This window comes from Panicum virgatum, chromosome 3K (assembly GCF_016808335.1).
Source record: "Panicum virgatum strain AP13 chromosome 3K, P.virgatum_v5, whole genome shotgun sequence".
NCBI lineage: Eukaryota > Viridiplantae > Streptophyta > Magnoliopsida > Poales > Poaceae > Panicum > Panicum virgatum.
Genome location: NC_053138.1, coordinates 33,806,407 through 33,827,264, shown reverse-complemented (window position 1 = coordinate 33,827,264; position 20,858 = coordinate 33,806,407). Strand labels below are relative to the sequence as shown.

At 45.3% G+C, this 20,858-nt stretch overlaps 1 protein-coding gene across 1 annotated transcript; it reads right to left on the bottom strand.

Moving 5' to 3' along the window:
• Positions 1-19,130: 19,130 nt before the first annotated feature.
• On the bottom strand, positions 19,131-20,640 carry LOC120701423 (probable pectinesterase 48). The gene is made up of 2 exons (XM_039985472.1): positions 19,628-20,640; positions 19,131-19,501 (listed from the first exon to the last, which is right to left on the bottom strand). Exons 1-2 carry the CDS (start codon positions 20,619-20,621, stop codon positions 19,353-19,355), a joined length of 1,143 nt encoding a protein of 380 aa, XP_039841406.1. The 5' UTR covers positions 20,622-20,640; the 3' UTR covers positions 19,131-19,352.
• Between the last annotated feature and the right edge of the window lie 218 nt (positions 20,641-20,858).

The following is a 20,858-nucleotide window of genomic DNA, read 5'->3' as shown; positions in this document are numbered from 1 at the left end:
GAACGTGGAGGACTACTAAGGATCAATAGGGCTGTCACCACCTGCAGTCTACCTCACAGACCGTGGGATATAAGGCAAACGAAGGTAACCCTTAGCATAGACACTACGCCTATGCTATTGATTACTACTGTAGTCTAACTACGTCTGATATCCCGCAGCAAACTACAGCACTCCATAAAAATACGGAGCGACGAACCCGCGAGTAAGAGAACTGATCTCACCCATACGAAAGTACTATGCAATACAGGAACCATAAATACTAACTTACTCATACCAGAGGAAGCCAGCATCCATAGAGGTACAAGTTGGTGAAGAGTGCCGACAGGCCAGCGCCCCTCCGAACTACTCCTCACCCTCCTGCTACTCTAAGCACTAGCCTAGGCAGCGCCTCGCCTTTGCAATGGAGCTCTACATTTCTTCTCTTGTGTGGTGTGTTGAATGGGGTACGCTCCTCCTCCTTATGTAGCCTCTCCAAAGGTGGATCCGCGGTTAGACTCGAGAGGTGGTACTATGCACGTCCGGGATAGATGTAGGGGAGCCGTTCCTCCTTTATGTAGTTATCAGATTGTATGACTTGTTCCTGCTTGGATTTTGTTTTTGACTTAACAATATAAGCAAAGCAAACATGCCTCTTTGCTCCCACCCTAAGCTCCACATAAGCCTGATCAGATGGTAGGAGAAAAGAAGGCAACAACTTTGCCTTGGTGAGGATCTGAAACAAGACGAGTGATCCAAGAGAACAATTTGAGAAGCAATACTATTCTTTTGTTTCAAAATGCAAAACTCAAGTTTCTAAGCAGGAAGAGCTAGGAACCTGAAGTCTACAATGTTCCATTCTTCAATTACCCAAGAAAGCATGGTAGCCACTTCAAAGTTCATAGGACTAGAGGAAGCTTGGAATAACTTGTATGCAGGTTACATCCACGGAGTGGCATCCAACTTAGTCCTTTCTCCTTCACTCGAGGATGAGCAAAGGCTAAGTGTGGGGGTGTTGTTGACGGCTGTTAAGTCCTAAAATCAACCGTCAACTCCTGCAGCTTTTCATGATCAATAATCACCAAACTTAGTTATAATGCTTATGACTAATCGAATTCCACGAGTTTTGGTGAATTATCATTTGCAGGCACCCACATCTGTAAAATGAGGAAAACACAAGTGAACACAGAAGAAATGCACAGAATATCTTGTAGCTATGTTTCACTTACAAGAAGGGCCAACAAACTAGACGAAATGGGCACGACAAGCAAGATGCACCCAAGGATCAAGACCAGGGCCCACCTATTAGCTGACCAGAGGAAGGCAGGCCCAGGGGAGCGCCATTTGGGCTTGGCCGGCCCCCTGAGTCGGCCGACCCCCTAGTGGGCCAAATCAGGCCCATCTTTCTCCAGTAGTCTCCCACGACTCCCCTACATCTATCCCGGACGTGAATAGTACCACCTCGCGAGTCTAACCGCGGATCCACCTTTGGAGATGCTACATAAGGAGGAGAAGAGCACCCCATTCAACACACCACACAAGAGAAGAAATGTAGAGCTCCATTGCAAAGGCGAGGCGCTGCCTAGGCTAGTGCTTAGAGTAGCAGGAGGGTGAGGAGTAGTTCGGAGGGGCGCCGGCCTAGTCGGCACTCTTCTCCAACTTGTACCTCTACGGATGCTGGCTTCCTCTTGTATGAGTAAGTTAGTATTTATGATTCCTGTATTGCATAGTACTTTCGTTTGGGTGAGATCAGTTCTCTTACTCGTGGGTTCATCGCTCCGTATTTATACGGAGTGTTGTAGTTTTCTACAGGATATCAGATGTAGTTGGACTGCAGTAGTAATCAGTAGTGTAGGCGTGGTGTCTATGCTAAGGGTTACCTTCGTTTGGCTTATATCCTACGGTCTACGAGGTAGGCCGCATGTGGTGACAGCCCTGTTGGTCCTTAGTAGCCCTCCACATTTGGATATAGCGTAGAGCCGTTGGCCGGAGTCTCCTGAGCATTTCAGGGGTAAGCCGGTGCCCGAAGCGAGTCTTACCCGAGAGATCGACCTTTAACTCATCTTTAGTGCCACCGCAGGAATCTTCTCCAACCTTGCCACTTAATCTTGGTGTGTCCTTGGACCGACTGAGTTAGGAGTTAGTGCACACATGTTCCCTGTGGATACGATACCCTTGAATACTCACGGGTGAAAGCTACGACGGTATCCGTGTGCTTGTGGATCTAATTCGCATCGTTAAAATACCAAACAGTACCCATAGTGCCGGTACAATGCTTGAGCATCCTGATACTACTTTCGAAGCAGTTCCATGGTGGATTCATGATTTGTTTGTTGTTGTGTGTGATATCTTGCGGTGTCTTGAATATGTTGGGTGAGAGCTTCGTGGGTCTGCTGCGTCCTATCATCGATGTCGCCAACTCGGATGTTGAGGTCGTTTATCCCTTGAAAGAGGTCGCGATAACCTCGGGCTGAAAAATAGCGTCGGGCAGCAAAGAGTGGAGGTGCTCCGCTCGAACTAGAATCACTGGCGTACACCAAGTTCGTTCGTGCGGCTTGATCCCACTCAGAGCTGCCTGCGCTTTGCCATGATGAACCTCCAGCTTCGGGGTGTGGGATATATCGATCCCAACTGGACTGTTATCCGGACGAGGGTCCGGCTGCTCCAGCAGTGGGTGCATAACCTGTATAACCATGAAAAGCTTGAGGTTGTGGTGGCGGCATATTCATCGCAGCATTCCGGGACCTGCTTCTGGTCATCCTTCCTGACACACTACTCCTGCGAGGTGCTTCGATGAGCTGCAACTCAAAAGTATAACCACGGCTTTTGTATAAACTAAGTCCCGGGTTAGGAAGCGGGATCTCGTTTACATAGCCGGGAAAGAAAAATATGATAGAACCATATGGAGCACTTTTCATAGTGTGTCCTTGAACCAAATAAGCCAAATCAATCGATGGGTGTGGTGTAGTGATAAAAGAAAATCGAGCCCAATTTATCACACCCAAACTTGTGGTAATTCTAGTGACCAAAGAAGTGCTCTCAACAGGTCCGGTCATTCAAAAATTCCCAAGCCATTGGTGAACCATTTCTTGCATGGGGGCAATTTTTATTTTGTTCACCATGGCATAAAGAATACGAAGTTCGTCCATACGAACGGTCCGAGCCTTCAGGATGTTGTACGGTTGGAGTTCTCGCTCCCCTCGAATGTCGAGGTGGGAATCGTCCGGCGCCTCCTCTTCTTCTTGTTGTGTTGGCTTCTCTTCTGGCGCCTGGGATTCGGCCTGCTCATCTTGATGAGTGTAGCTTGGCATGGGGGTGGACGAGTGATGAGGACATCGCCACGCTAGACATGCACGAACCGGCCTCATCTCCAAGTTACAAGTCGACTCCAACTTGGTCTTCATGTTCATCTCGGATTCAGCCAACACCCCTGCACGGTTTCGGCGATATCTCCCTCATATAGAGTCGGAATGAGGCGATCTTGGATGAGTTGGAATCATGATGACGAGACGCTTCTTTTGGTTCTGGTCCCAGCTCCATAAACCTCATGGATCATTCTGTGTGACCACGGAAAGGTGCTGCGACACCTGTTTTGGACCTTTTCAGGCTTTGTATCATGTCGGGCCTTAAGCCCAAGTTGTGGGCGCCCCACCTCTGGTTGCCCCCAACCCTAGGTTGCCCCTAGCTCATAAACTTAGTAGCCGCCACTGTAGACTTGGGTTTTCCTTAGTTCTTGTGTTTTCCTTCGAGAAACAGAGATTGATTCGTTGTAACTGTGGCGACAAGTCCTTTTACAGTGATCCAGGGCCCCTGTTCTTTATCTCCTCCACTGTGTCGATTAGTCCTTTGGAATTGAGTTCTTGAACCCTTCTTTGATTCGCTTCATCCATATTTGCAATATCAGATTGCGTGTTAACTCTTTCTTGCTTGTGTCCTTCGATTCGCTTGCAGGAAAAACCTTCTCGGCGAGGTCAATCAAGTTGTGCTTGGTTGATAACCAACAGAGCAGTGGTGTAACAGTTGCTTGACTTCAAATCGTGCTGATTAGAAGCTGGATCGCCAACGTCACACACTCCACAAATCAAATTTATCTCTACCTCTCGGAAGATCGGGCCTACTCCTCATCAAGTGGTATCAGATTTCAGGTTTCCCGTGAGGTATTACCCTTCGTTTTCCCTTTAGATTTGTTTCATGTCACTATCTTAGAGTCCACAAAAACCCTACAAAAAAATATCACTATCCTAGAACTATTTTGTCCTTTGCAATTTCGTTTCAGATTCGCTTTGTTGAGTTTGTGTCCGTGGTCGAGTCTTGTTGCTGGTTTAGTGTGTTCGTAGTCGTAGTTCAATCGCCCGTTGCAGTTTGTTTGTTTCCACCGCTATCCCATCCACCTTTACCCAAACAACAAGTCAATCCACCCAATTACTCGACTTGCCCTCGCTAGCCGCCTTGCGTGAACTCTCGCCGCGCCGGCCCTAGATAGGTTGCAAGCCGCCTTGTTATTTCGCCTTGCATCGCAGCCCTTCTTGATTTCATCTGAAGATACCTATTGCTGCATATACCAGAGATACTTTTCCCTAGTTGAGATGCTTTGCTCAGTCGCTTTGTGTGCCGGGGATAGGGAAGCTTTGCCCTAACCGCCGCAGGCCAATCTGCCGAGTTGTGCCATTGGAAACGCGTAACTTGAGTTACCTTCGATAAAACAGGCATAACTCTTCGCTCGGTGCTCCGTTTTGGCTCAATTTTTTACAGCAGAAAGAAGACAAAATTCTGCACATGCAATAAAATTGCCTCGCCATTTGGGACCATTCTCAGAATTAAAAAAAAAATCAGAAAGTGGCAGTTTTGGGGCTCCGAACTTGTTTTCCAGTTTTCAGGAAACGCTCCTGATTTTCTGTAGGCCCATCCCACCTCTGTTTAAGGTGAAAATTTTGTGGTTGGAGCTTGTGTTACATATGTTTGATAAAAATATAAAAAAATAGTTGAAAAAATAAGAAATCTTGATTCCTACTAGTCCTGGAGGTTTTTTGGGGAAAAGATTAAAAACAAGTGCATAGAGTGCTGTTTTGCTTGTTCTTTGAGCTTGATCCACCGTTCTTTGTTCCAACTTGTTGTGCTACGCCTAGACACGTCTTAGCCAGCAATTGTGACTTGTACTTTGGATACTTATTGAACTTTACTAATTTGCATTTGTTATTTGCTACTTCCTTGCTACATATTGTGCCTGTCCCACAGCTCCACACATACTTCGATCAGTACAGGTTCATCTTGCAACTGTTACACCCAGCTCAACAACAGATTGTACCGTCCTGTTTGGCCTTGGTAAGAACATTTGCAAGACGGTAGTAAGCCACTTGAGATTTTGCACTCCACTTCCACCACCACCCGGTACTTGTTAGTTGATAGGGATAATACTTTGGTGTTGTCTTTTGCTATCTTCTAACCATGACAGGGTCAGGAAAAGGAGGGGAGTCCCCTACAGACTTCAATGAATGCGTCTCCAAGGATTAGCTTAAGAAACTTGTTGATGACCAGTGCACCTACATCGACGGGAGTTCAATGAGATGATGCACAATATCAATGGACTGGTCACACGCCTTGAGCATGTTGAACAACATCCCCCTCGACAGCGACACCGACGCCACCCTCCTAATGGTTATGAGGACGAGGATGAGGATGTTGTCCTTGATGATGATGAGGATTGTGATGCGTTCCATCTGCAGTGCAATCATCAAGGTATGGGAGGTAATCATAATCGTGGTAACAATTATTCTTTTGCTAAAACTAAATTTATCATGATTCTTTTTGCTGGTACTACTGATCCTAAGGCTTATTTAGATTGGGAACTTGCTGTTGAACAAAAGTTTAATTCTCATTTGGTTCCTGCTGAGCATAGAGTTAGACTTGCTACTAGTGAATTTACTAGCTTTGCTCTATTTTGGTGGAATGATCTTTGCAATGCTGATAATGCTGCTGCTGTGCCTCAAACTTAGCCTGTTTTGAAACAATGCATGAAGTCTCGTTTTGTTCTTCCTTATTACCAGCATGATTTACGTTTAAAATTGCAAAATTTAAAACAAGGTGATAAAGGAGTAGAGGAATATTATCAGGAATTGCTTATTGGTCTAGCATGTTGTGGTATTCGTGAGGATGATGATGACACTAGTGCTAGGTTCTTTAGTGGTTTAAATCGTGATATACAAGATATTCTTGATTACAAAGACTGGACTCGTTTTTCCCAATTGTATCATCTTGCTCTTAAGGCAGAACGGGAAGTACAGGGACGCCGCATTGTCCAACATTCTTTCAGGTCCAACATTGGGAGATCGTTTCAGCAGCGTTTTGACATTGAGAAGCCCAAGGCGCCTGTTGCTAAGCCACCAGCAACACCACCATCTCCTGTGCCAGCTTCTGATGTAAGCAATGTGTCTACTGTGCAGGCCCAACAACACAAGAAGCATGCTACGCTTGAAAGGGGGTCTTCGAGTAGATCATCTACAAACATCGTGTGCCATTGCTGCAAGGGAATGGGACATGTCATGAAGGATTGTCCAAGTACTCGAGCTTTCATCGCTGCTCCTGATGGTAATGGATATGTAAGTGCTAGTGCTGTTGAGGATGAATTGGTTCTTGCAGCTAACCTTGTTGTAGATTCGGAGGATGATGATGGTGAGGCAATTGATTCTGTTGCTGCGACAAAGGACCTTTCTAGTCTTCTTGTGCAACGTGTGCTGACTTCTAAAGTGGAACATGAGGATGAGGAGAAAATCCAACGCAAGAATTTGTTCCACATGTTTCTCCAAGTAAAGGATTGCCGTGTTCTCACCATAATTGATAGCGGGAGTTGCAGCAACTTGGTGAGTTCAGATTTGATCAAGTGGTTTGGTTTGCCCACTCATTCTATTCCTCAACCTTACTATCTTGAATGGTTCAACACTAGTGGTAAGACTAAGGTAACTAAATCAGCACGCATACATTTTTCTGTTGGTTCTTATCATGACTATGCTGATTTTGATGTTGTACCTATGCAATCATCTTCTTTGTTGTTAGGACGACCATGGGAATTTGATAATGATGTTACACACCTTGGTGGAACTAATACATACACTTTCATGCATAAGGACAAGAAGATTACTTTGCTTCCTTTATCTCCTACTGATATTAGGAAACATTTTCATGAGCTTGCTGAAATTGAAAAAATTACACCTCCTAGCAATTAGTCTTCTGATGCTAAACCTAAAGGAATTAAATTGAAAGAAGGTGTTTATCTTGCTACTAATTCTGCTGCTGCAGAGCTTTGTGATAACCATGATGCACCTTGCTATACTATGCTTTGTTGATATGTATCTTCCACACATGATCCTATGTCTTGTACCTTGCATCCTGTTGTCACTAACGTTTTGCAGGAATTTGATGCTGGGATGGAGTCGAGGATGACTCCAATTCAAGAAGGGGAGGATGATGAGGACATCGCCATGTTGGACATGCATGAACCTGCCTCATCTCCAAGTTACAAGTCGACTCCAACTCGGTCTTCACGTTCATCTCGGATTCAGCCAACACTCCAGCACAGTTTCGGCGATATCTCCCTCATACGGAGTTCGAATGAGGTGATCTTGGATGCGTTGGAATCGTGATGATGAGGCGCTTCTTTTGGTTCTGGTCCTAGCTCAATAAACCTTGTGGATCATTGTGTGTCACCATGGAAAGGTGCCGCGACACCTGTTTTGGGCCTTTTCAGGCTTTGTATCGTGTCGGGCCTTAAGCCCAAGTTGTGGGTGCCCCACCCCTGGTCGCCCCCAATCCTAGGTCGCCCCTAGCTCATAAACTTAGTAGCCACTATTGTTAGAATTGGGTTTTGTTTAGTTCTTGTGTTTTCCTTCGAGAAACAAAGATTGATTCGTTGTAACCGTGACGACAAGTCCTTTTACAGAGATCCAGGGCCCCCGTTATTGATATCCTCCACTGTGTCGATTAGTCCTTTGGAATCGAGTTCTTGAACCCCTCTTTGATTGGCTTCATCCATATTTGCAATATTAGATTGCGTGTTAACTCTTTCTTGCTTGTGTCCTTCAATTCGCTTGCAGGAAAAGCCTTCTCGGCGAGGTCAATCAAGTTGTGCTTGGTTGATAACCAACGGAGCAGTGGTGTAACGGTTGCTTGACTTCGAATTGTGCTGATTAGAATCTGGATCGCCAACGTCTCACACTCCACCAATCGAATTTATCTCTACCTCTCGGAAGATCGGGCCTACTCCTCATCAACGAGCGACGCGAGCTTGATCGGCTTGAGCTTGACCCGGTCACCTTCTAGAGTGCTCCCGACACCTTCCTTCCGAGGTTCCTGAAAGACATTGCAACAAACAAATCAAACACTCGGAAGGATTATGTGAGAGTTAGTGAAAATCAAGTCAGCTGTCCGAGAGTTAGTAGTCCTTGTGGGGCATGGTTGCCTCTCACAAAAATCATTCTTGTGGGTGATAACACTCCACAAAATCGTTCTTGTGGGCGATGATGCACCACAAAACCATTCTTGCGGGGTAGTAGAACCACCACAAACACGTTCTTGTGAACAGAAGAAGGTAAACACAAAATGCAAATGAGATGTGAGAATGCAAAAGAGGGAAATCTTTTTCTTCTTTTTCTTATGAACGTGGAGAGAAACAAGAGCAAAGAGAGCAGAGGAAGGAAGAGCACGAAATGAAACTGCTGGAAACTCGGGCAAGGGGAGTGCCTTGAGCTCCCTGTGCACCTGGTTTAAATAGAGGGGCGCCACCCTAGGGTCGGCCGACCAAGGGGGTCAGCCGGCCTATGGCTGGCCCCAGTTTCTTTCTCCTTTTTTAGTGATGCTTAATGACTGCCATATGGTCCAAAAATGAGTGAATGGGTGCAGGGGTATGCCGGTGCAGGCCTAGGAGTGGCCCGAAATGAACTTGGACATGTAAATCATCCAAGTTCATGCATGCACTACACTCCAAGTTTTTGTGGCTGCCATTTTCTTCCAATATTGCCCCTTGGGCACTTGTCTAAATCCAAGGTTCAAAGGGGTTTATGATGCAAAATATGGGAAAGCAAAATATGCAAGGGTTTTCATGCAAAAGATGCAATGTTCATGCAAGAATAAAATGGAAATGAGGGAAATTCAAACATGCAATGGTTGAAATCAAATATGGGATAACTACCGATTTATCTGTCGGCAAGGGCTCAAAATTTAGAGTCTTTTGAACAAGACATTTTATTCCGTCAAACTTGATTAGCTCGACGAAATAATTCCAAAGTGTGACAGCGCTTCGCGAAAAATGTCGGAAAAATTCGTACCTTGATGTGGTGTCTGGGGTACTCGGGATTATCATTTGGTCCACGTTTGATTGGGTTGAACTTCTCACAATACATATCATCCAGTGATACTGCCCCTGAAGTGTTAGAAATTACTTACCTGGATTGCATCGTGATGTGGTCGCTTTCTCGGTTGATGCAGTGTTCATTACTGTTGGTGATCAGGCAACGACAATAGAGAACCTCTTCAAACGGAGAATTCGAGCCTTTTCCAAGGTTGGATGCAATCATGTTCAACTCAATTGCCGAAGTGTTGACTTCTCGAAATCAAGAGTGCCAATTCACACTTGTCTTCAAGTCGACTCAGATTCATCGTGAAAATCATTGGCAAATTGAAATTGATCGGAGACTACCCCTATCTTCACACAAAAAGAAGACAGCATGGTTGTCCTGCTAGATCACTGACCACTAACCATAGAAATTTTCCTTACTTAAATAAATTCTTTAACCTATGCCTTTCCCGGCAACGGTGCCAAAAATGCTTGTTGACGCCTACCAACGTCACCACTGGAAATCAGCGATGGCGTCCGCAGACGTCAATGGGGTGGCAGGTATTTCATGGGCCACGAATAAATCTGCAAGTGCACGGAGTACTGCCGTAGAATTTTACTCGAGAGTAACCCGAGGTGTCATTTATATTTCCGCAGGGAAGGCGGCGGTGTATAGAATTTAATTAAGTTAGGAGGAACCATTATGGATTAATGTCAATGATCCTAACAGGGGCATAATATTCATGGTAAAGGGGGGTAGTGATCACAAGCACAACTAGATAACATGCCTAGGATATCGAAGAGGAAAGAGCAAGGTCAAGGGTAACTAGAGCCATGGTCTACTGTACTCTCATGAGCAAACCAAACTGAGTCGTTCATACACAAAAGAAAAGCCTGATCAATGGCCTAGAGAGACCGCATCCAGATGAACAGGAGGAGCCTGAACATCTGATGGCTTTATGTACCTCCTACCCCTCTATCCGAACATGGAGGATTACTAGGGCTTGAACAGGGTTGTCACCACCTGCTGGCTACCTCTACAAACTGTGGGATAGAGTAGCATTCAAACGTGGTCATCATCCCAGGCACCACACCTGCGCTAACGAGCACCACTCTAGCCTTGTGCAAGGACACCCTTGTCTATCTAGGACCTTAGCTCTAGAGTGCCCTAATTAAGGAAGATAAAACAAAGCCATGATACACAAACTAGTCTATGCAAATGAATCACTCAAGACAATCATAACTCACAAGAAGGATCACATACACCAAGAGCATATGAACCTGTAACACCCGGTTTATAAAAGGACATAAACCGAGCAATCATATACGTGCCAGGATCAAGTCACACGTATATACAACAGAATGAACAAAATATCACAGCACATATCACGTAAAAAGATATAATAAAGTGAATACGAATGTTATTTATTTCATTAATGACAAAATGTCTGATACAGAGTATGCGGAAGCGTAGAATACATATACTGAAGTTTCTCGGAAGCTGGGCGCCACAGGGACGTCGACTGGGAGACGAACGCCTAGAAGTCCTCGTAGTCCTGGTAGCTCTAGATGAACTCCCTCGCGTCGGCAGGAACTGAGCAGCAGTAGAGTATCCCAAGAGGAAAAAGAGTAGAGTAGGCAAGAGTGAGTACACAACTTGTACTCAACAAGTATAACACAAACTATGAGGCTCTAAGGTTGGCTGACTCGACTGCATTAGCTTTTAATCTTGGCAAAATTTTATTAAAGCTATTTACTACAAGTGGATGAATTACCATAAACCCAGTTACATAGAAATTAATCAAAATTAATTAAGAACTACTGAGAACCAAACCGAAACCACCAAGGTAACCCCACTAATTAAAAGGAGGATCCGGGCTGCTCATGACCATGAGCACGGCTAGTATACCAGTTTTACACTCTGCAGAGGTTGCACATCTTTACCCACAAGTCGTGAGCTACGCTAGTTGTTCATCACACTTCCTTAGGTGAGATAACTAGCAAACTCACTACGAGGCCGTTACAAAGGACACGTTGGTAAGGTGTAACCTGCTAAGGAATCAGGCTCCGCAACGATGGGGCCCACCTCGAGGGGTACGCAGACCAAGCCTCGTAGCGCAGGGACCATTGAAGCTCACCACCCCTCCTGCCCCGTCGGTAAGTTACTCCCGAACCAAAATGACCTAATTAGTAAGCCAAGACCGTCCCATTCCTGTCTTGTGGTTGCGCAGTTGTCCCAGGTTGTCGCTCTAATGATGTACGGTCCTTATGGAGAGTAGCTAGCACATAACACAGTGCGAGCCCCCTAAACCAAGTTTCTAGAAAAACCAATTTTTAACAAGACGTGAGCCACTCAAACGGGCCACTCCCAGAATTAAGTTGCATATACCATTAATCAAATTAATTAAAAAGGACCATTATGTGTGAGAGCACAGCAACCTAGCATAACAAACCAAAATGCAACCCAAGGATATATATAAAGGATATAAAGGGGCTAGGAAAGTCCTTATAGGCATACAGTATGAAAATGTATTTAAAGTGATAGGTGTTGTTCATGTTATACTTGCCTTCCTCAAACTATTCCTGCTGCTCAAACTGCTCAGAAGATGGCTCCTGGTACTGGTACTCCTCCGAAGGATCAACGTCTACTCACGATCACAACGCCAAAATCAGTCCACAAATACACATACATGCAAACAGGAGCAAAAACTAAGAAACAGTACAACAATACATAAAAACAGCAAGAAAAACTAAGCTAGAACTATTCTACGCATTACAACGATCGCGTGGACATAAAGAACACCTAAAACGGAGCTAGAACGTGAAAACTAGAGCAAAAACAAGGTCCAGGGCTTAACTATAAGAAAAACAGAGTTTCTGGGGGTTTTCAACAAAAACCGACGACCTAAACATAATTAAAAGTTAGATCTAGGGTCTAACACGTAAAACTGACTGGCCAGGACTGCGGGTTCTATTTTTAAAAAGGTCAGGGGGGTCCGTGAAAGATTTTGGGCTGAACTGCATATACTTTTGAATAAGAAAGGATCGCGGGTTGATTTCGATGAAAGGCAGGGTCTCTTTAGCAAAAGTAGCAGCGCGAAGGGGTATGTTTAGATCTGATCCGTTGGATCGAGATCTGAGGGCCAGGGTTTGATGGTTCTGCGATCTAATCAGGGGCGTTGGGTTTGGATCGGGCGGTTCAGAGGGTTTGGGCGTGCGGGCGGCGGCGCGAGTCGCCGGACTTGAGGTTTCTGCAGCGGCGCTCATCGATTCCTCGCCAGACTTCATCATATTTGATGCTCCGAGGGTCATTTCGACCAAGGTTTGGGTCAGGGGTGATCGGAGCGGCATGCGCAATCCACCTGAGCACTCATCTGGGCTCGGGGGTGCCCTGAGACGTGGTTGCACGGGTGGCGGTGGGTCTGCGCGGCGTGACTCATCGGTATGCGCGCCCGGGCGTGCTGCTCGGGGCTAAGAACTGGGGCTGTGGCTTCTGCATGTGTGCGCCGAGCTAGTGCAAGCCAAGGCAAGGCTCGTGTGGGCCAAACTGTGCTGCAGCACGGTCCGCCATGGCGGGCTCGTGGCGAGGGTTGCCGGTGATCGGTGTCCTAGCACCTAGAGCGCGCCAAGTTCCAAGATATCTAGCGCAAAAGGAGTAGGAGGTCCGGGCGGTGCCCACCGGGCGTGGAATCGGACGGGGAGGTGATGTGGCGGTGCCGGCGACGAGATCCCGCGGCGGCGCACGGCAGAGCTTGGTGACGAGATCGATGCCGAGGTCGGAGCGGAGGGAAGCGGGCTCGGGGAAGTCGCTTGTCCCACGGTGATGCTCCGGCGCGGCTTGGCCGGGGCTCCGGTGCGGCGGAGCGGCGTGGCCGCGGCGGCGTGGCCGCGGCCACACCGCCGCGGCTGCGCAGGGCTCTGCTCCGAGCGCCGAGGTTGCGGGGTGGCTGCGGCTCGGTTTGGGGCTGCGAGGGGTGGGCGTGTGCGGCGCAAGAGGAAGGCCGGGGCGTTTAAAGGAGAGGTGCCGAGTATCTCGGAGGGGGTTTATGGCAGGGAGTCGCCAAAGATCACGGATGTGATCTCGGCGTGGTCGTTGCGGGCGAGCTGAAGGAGGAAGGAAGCCCTGACAGTGTGGGGTCGAGTGCGCAGCGACGGTAAGGCGCCCACAAGTGGGTGCGTGGCGTTTAAGCGGGGGAGGATGACATGTGGACCGAGTGATCAGTGGAAGGAAGAGAGGAGCGCGCGCGAGGTTTGGGTGAGGTGCTGACGGGTGGGCCGCGGGGGGGGGGGGGGGACTGGCCTGTCAGTGGGCGAGAGAGGCGTGCGGTGCGCGCAGGCGTGAACGCTGGAGCGGCGCTGACGTGCGGGCCCAGAGCAGCGAGGACGACGCGCATGCGTGACGCGGGCTGAGCGGGGAGAGCGGGGGCGCGCGCTGGGCTTCGGTGCGTGGGGAAAAGCTGGGCCGAGTTGGGGGAGTGGGCCGCGGGGTGAGGGAGAAGGAGGAGAAGGGCTGGGCCACTTCGGTTTGATGGGCTGAAGAGAGAGCGGGTTGGGTTGGATTGCTAAAGGGTTTGGGCTTTCTATTTTATTTCTCCTTTTCTATTCTATTTCTATTCCTTTTCAAACTCAATTTTTTGAATTCAAACTCAAATTTGAATTCAAACCCTACAACACTAAAACAAGTAAAGCCATGCACCAGCGTGTTAGCCCTAAAATAAATTTTAATTACTTTATGAAGCAAGAATAAATTATAAATGCAAGGCTAAGCAAATTAAATCCTAGAAAATTAAATAAAGCCAATTAAATTTATTATTAAATACTGAAATTTAATTTAGGGTGTTATAGAACCAAAGTACTGAATAGAATAAATAAGCATCTAGTACAAACTCAGAGAATTACATAAAGATAAGGTAAAAGACATACCGGACTCTCCATGATGACTCTAAGACCTCGAACTACGACTCAAACCTGAACTCCTCTAGTCCTAAGACATCAACAAGAGATGAACTACATCTTGAGAGAGACCTCGAACTACGACTCAAACCTGAACTCCTCTAGTCCTAAGACATCAACAAGAGAAGATGAACTACATCTTGAGAGAGTAACTTGATTGCTTGGTTGCTTGGTGATGTCTTGAAATGGAGCCCCTCCCCTCATATATATAGAGGGGAGCCACCCTCTCCACTGCCAAGAATTGTGCACGGGACACCTTGAACCGACTTACACCATCCAATGAGAAGCTGCCACGTCGAAGACTTAAGCTTGGTGATGTCTTGAAATGGAGCCCCTCCCCTCATATATATAGAGGGGAGCCACCCTCTCCACTGCCAAGAATTGTGCACGGGACACCTTGAACCGACTTACACCATCCAATGAGAAGCTGCCACGTCGAAGACTTAAGGTAGTGGGGCCCATGGGTAGGTCGGCTTCTTTGGTAATGGTTGTGGTTTGGGCCCTTGTTATGCTGAATTTCTTCTCTGGTGGCCTTTTGATCCATGTGTGGTGATGTCTGATTGGTCGGTGTTTGCTCCTTGGCCAAAAAGGTATGATTGCCCTCCATTTTTAGTTAAAACTTGCACTCATAGAAATCTAGAGGGACATGTGGAATTTGGGGATTTATTAGTGGCATGAGTGTAAGAAATGCAAGTCCATCCATATATTTATGGCCATATTGACACTCAGAAATGGTCATTAGTGAGCGTCAACAAGCTCTTATATCTTTTCCTTTGGTATTTAGCAATATAAGTTATCTTCATTATATTTTTGAGTTATCTTTACTTTCCGCATTTATTTATCTTCTCAAATTATCTTGCTTGAGTGCGGAAGTAATTCCTCTAGCTTAGGCTTTGTATTTTTCTTGTTTCTCGAAATCTTACCTTGTGGGTTTTCTCGCTCGGACTAGGGAGCTCAAGTTAGGTCCCTAGGTTGAGGGGGATTTCTCTTGTTCGAGATAAGAGAAATCCTAACACCGAGTACGGACGTGGTGTCTGAGCTTAGTGTTAGCTAGAAAGTGTGTTACACACCATGGTACCGTTGTGGTAGGCGACAGTTGGTGATAGCCCTATTCGTCCCTTATAGTCCACCACGTTCGGGTGGTTTCATAGTAGTAGTGCAGGTTGCCGTTGGACTCCCCTCTCATCCCTTTCTGAAGTCCTTCCTCTTCCAGCCACCGAAGTAAGCTCTAGGTTTCCGATAACTAGTTAGAAGCAAGGTTTAGTCTAGAGAGGCTAGCTTGATAGTTTAGAAGTGTTTTAGGAGTCTTTCTCGCTCGTTGTCCTCCCGGCTACTTACCTCTCTATGGATAAGAGTCTCCTATGTCAGATGGTCATCGCTTAGCCATTATCTTACCTTATCTGTCAGGCTTACCCCCACTAAGTTAGTCGATTGATATCTCTAGTAAAGTTTGTCATTCGATTCTTCGATACTCTTTATCCATAGTACTTCCCTAAGGAAAATTATGATACCCTATAATACTCCAAGGTGAAGTGCTATAGTGGTAATTCTGTGCACTTGCGGAATCCATATTCTATTGATCATAAGAAGCACCAACAGTTGTGCAGTGCGAGGAGGATCTCGGTGCAGTGTGTCCTACGTGGGGCGGTCAGACCGGTCAGAGGGACCGGTCGCCGGGGTAGAACGGCGAAGTCCGACGAACACTCGCCCGGGAGGGACCCCATTAGGGTAGGTACACGTAGGGTTGCCAAAGGCTTGGCAGGCCAGCTAGGGCATCTTCAGACGTTGTGGAGACGAAGGAAAACATCAGATAATGGGGTTAGAAGAGCTAGGGTTTGGAGATAAAAGCAAAGGCAATAAAAAGTAGAAAAGTAATGTATTGTTGTATTTTTTGATCGATTGGATGCCTCAATTGGCTGTGGCCCTTTATATTTATAGGGTGGGTGGACATGTCCTGCAAGAAATCTTATTACAAGATCTAAATGTATGAAAATCTCTAGTTGTACTCAGACTCTACTTGGACCGGTCAGACCGGTCAGTTGTGCCAGATTGGCTACAAATGCCCAGACCGGTCAGACCGCCTGAACACACTGGTCAGACTGGTCCCTGCCAATTTTAGTCATCAACATATGCCCCCCTTTTCTTTGGCAAAGCTTGCATGCCAAATAACACTCCTCCGGACCAAAATTATCTAAGGGCGATGATTAGTAATACATCGGCCATTTTTTGTGCTAAGGGCAAAAAAAATTATTGGCCATGACATGCTTCACTTCAAGTCGATAATGAAACAATTTGCTTCGGCCTCCAAACTTTCTTCATGGCTACTGACTTTGTTGGCTCGACCTCAACTTGTTGCTCCTTCGTTTCTTGCTTGCGCAAACACTGCGATCTTCTCTTTTGAGTGTGCGATAAGCCTGAGGGACACCACCTCAGTTGTAAGTACTTTGAATCTTGCTTCTTGTTCTTCTCACTCTCCTTGCTGCAATTAAGATCTCTTTTGACCAGATTGTCCCTAGTAACAATCGGTCTTTGTGGTGAAGCATGATTTGGATACATAGGAGGATATTGAATGTAATATGATCGCATATGCATCCTACTATAATCCAAGGGCATATAAAAGTAAGGATGAAACCAAGGATTAATCGGTCCATAATGCGCAGCATCATAATTACCTTGATGCGGACAACAACCTAATTGCTCTTGATGTTATTGGCTCCATTGAATTCCTCATGAATGGACATGAGGATCTTCGATAAATGCATGCCAAAGGATCCGGTGCTATTCTTTTGTGGTAGATAATGGACACCAGTAGAATAGTGAAGTGAAGCAAGAGAAATCTTGATATAATATTGGCACATATAGACAGGCTAACAATAGCATCGTATTTTTTTGGGCAGTGGGTGAGGTTGGGGTTTTAAAAGAGCTGAATTTTCCAATATGTTGAAATATTTAACTTGGGCCACTATAGGTCACGACAAGATGCATGTTTTATTCGCCAAGTAAGATTACAATATTGGTGCGAACTACTAAAACATTTCACATGCTCATTATGTTCTTTAATTTCTGTCCCTGCATTGTGTTGTGTCACATTATTTTCCACTGCATTATATGGATTTTGCAGAAAAAAATATTTTAGAATTTTCACTAATTGTAAAGGGACACCGTAGTATCAATACAGTTTCTATGGTGTGCAGTAAGTGAAAGAAAGAAATTTGTCATTTGGTCAATCATCATTAGACAATTCATGGAGATTTTAAGTTTTTTAATGCTAATATAAGCTTTGGTCTATTAAAAAATTAAACTTAAATTAGTTTCTTCTTTTCTTTCGAAAAGGACACTAATTTGACAAGGTCAATGAATTGGTCATCTTTTCAAAATTAATGAATGTTTTACCGGGGCACATGGGTGATGATTTAGTCTACAGATTGATAGTCACTAGAGTGTATGTTTTCTTTTACATTTTTCTAAGGTCGTGTGTCTATGAGGCAGAGCTATAACATTGGTTACAACTTGAAAAACTTTAGCACTTATGCTAACAAAGGAATGAATCAAGTCAGTGGAAATTGCAGTAGATGTGTCATCATATGTAGTAACTATCCAATTTTTGTTGCAAATTTGGTCTAAATTTATGAATCTTTACATCTGTTATCTTCATGATTCAATCTTGGGGCATCAAAGACTTCGTTCATTACAATGGATACCTTGTAACTCTCCTTATCAAAGTGTTGTTGTGCGATGATTATCCATTTCTTTCACATTTTTCTTTCTAAGATCCATACTTTGAATGGGTTAGTTCAAAAAATAACCTAACATATCTTGTAATAAAAGTCTCTTTTTATGTGCTGAAGATCTCTCACCCTCACGGTGGATGTCCTCAATTTACATTTTGTGGGATCACAGATCTAACTTTTACTTTCAGTCCCTCCATTTTACTATGTGACTCTGCTTCTCACTTGGGTTATGTTTTATGGCTGTCGCATCAATATGTGGCGCATCAATGCATGTGCTGTCATTCTCATCATCCACAAATTGATCAGTGGTTGAAGTGGGATTTATCTTCTATGTTCATGCTATCAATCTGAAATTCATTTCAGCATCATTGTCAAGTAACTCCTCGTATACTACACCTCAAGGAACATCGCATCTCAACATCTCATTCAAACTAGGAATAACACTCTGCAGATGGGGTGGAAAATGCTCTTCTTTTTGGAGAGATTTACCACCTCCATTTCATAATAGCTATATCATCTCAAAATAAACACTAATAATCGACATTTGGGTAGCCTTCAAATCCAGATTATGAGCTAAAAAATTGCACTCGAGCCTCATGTTCATAGCTTGTGGCGTCTGTCTAGATAAGGAGGTGACATGGTGAAGGGAAGGTAATAAGAAGTGGTGGTACAGCATGAGGTGGAGGCACCAGCATCATGGCTGCATCTGTGCTATGAACTACAAACACACATGTGGAAGTGTGGTAGTGTTAGAGCATTAGGAAATGCATGACCGAACTACAGCTTGCATTGATCGAGCAATGCATGAAGTATGAGTGCCTGCATAGGAGGACAATGTGGCAATGGGTGACAGCTCAACATCATAAGCTAGTGCATGTGCTATCACATAGCAGTGCTCCTGTGATGGCATAAATAGGCCGAGGTTACAGGGGGCAATGGTCGGTTGGTCCATAGCGGTCAGATGATTGTGTCAAGGCAAACTTTGGAGTTTAATTGAAGCTTGCGCGGAATGAGGATTGTGTCGTTTGAGGATGCGCTAGGAATATTTCCTTCACTAGTATAAGGAAGCCATTCAATATTAAATATATTGAACAATAGCAAGTAGCCTTGAAAAATAGAAATGACACAAATGACATTTCTTGTCATCACTTCACAAACTCTCTCATGATAACATATTTGTCGCAAAAGTTAGTTGGTTGCAGATAATACCCGTTTGAAGTAAAAGTTCAACATATTCCTTTTGAACTCCATGCATGCGCATATAGGGTTCTGCATGGTTTATTTAAAAGACAAAAATTGGTGGACCAGAATTCGAGAGTAAAAGGTGTGTCCAGTCACTTAGTGATCTTGAGTCATCCTTGTGCTCCCTACAACCATGTTTCAGCTGGTGGTAGGAATGGGATCCATGTGTCTCCCGAGATGTAGTAAGTCCCGAGATATGGCCTAGCCTCAGCATAACTAAGTTCCGATCGTAGCGCTTTATCAAGGCCAGGCCCGTAGCTCTTGAAGTCTGATAGTAGATCATCCCAGTCCTACAAAAAGATCATAGTGCAGCAAAACTATCATTCTATATATTGCAGATATCAAGAACAACATTTTTTGGTATGTGCAAATAAAAGAAATTAACCAATCTATATGTGATACCTGTTGACCGTCTGGACATTCCCACCATCTGAGATTACAGGTTCGAGTTTCTTGTCAATCTTTGTGTATAAGTAGACACAAGCCATACCCAACCTGCCTAAATAGATTTGTTCTCCCTCTCCCTCAATTGTGCAGGTTTTGAAAGATAATCCGACCTCTCCGGGGGCGGCCTTGATGGGATTATTGCGTTGTTGTTGCTGCAGTGGCGCCATTGGCAAAGTTTCCTTGTTCACGGAAATGATGTTGTTGTCCTCATAAAATGACTTGGCAGAGCCAAAGATTAAGTCGACAGTTCCCCTGATGATGCAAGCCTTGAAGTAGTGCAGCCCACTTTGGTCATATAGAGCACCTTGCCCACCATCGATGGTGCAATTGTATAGTGTTATCTTTGTTCCGAGCACCCGCAACGCTGTTGCCTCACCTTTGTTCTCCCCTTTCTTCGGCAGCGGTGCATCATTTTTGAAGATGATGCCATAGGCAATGAAGTAGTCAGACTCTATGCTCACCGTGCTACTGCCATCCACACCAAGGAGCTTGCCATCCCTTCCTGGTGTGGTTGCTGTGTCATTCCAAACAATGGTAGCAGGATTGTTGGGGTCGGACATTAAGGTGACGAATGGCTTGTTCTTTGGAAGGAAGACCTTCTCACGAAACACAGTACCACCCTTCAGCTGAAGTATGTACCTTTTGGTGCTTCCATCAGGGATGTTGGCGATGGATTCGCTAATGGTCTTGTAACAGCCATCTTCAGGATTCAATTGGGTGGAGGGATCGATAGAATTTCTCACCATAGTAGCATCGGCGGAGGATAGTGCAACGTCCTTCTTTGCGCACCCCGCATCTTTGCTGGCATTTGATGTCTGCTTTCTCACCCAGAAATCGAAGTTCATCTCCTGGCATGATGGTGCTGGTAGCAACACCAGCTCAACCAACACAAGGAGAAGGGAAAGTAGGAGTGACTGCTTATTCTTCACCATGATTGATGCGATCATCTCCTCTTGTTGTTGTTCTTCCTTCTTCCTCTTCCTTTTATTGTGTATGTATATATATAGCTAGCACCTTGACCATAGGAAAATTGATGGCAAAGAGGTGGTGTTCCGCCATTTTTGGTCACAGTGAAAGGTCATTAGGCATCAATCTAGACTTATGGCCTAATTTTAGACATTGAACTCGTCATGAATGGACATGAGGTTCTTCGATAAATGCAAGCCAAAATAATGGATCCAGGT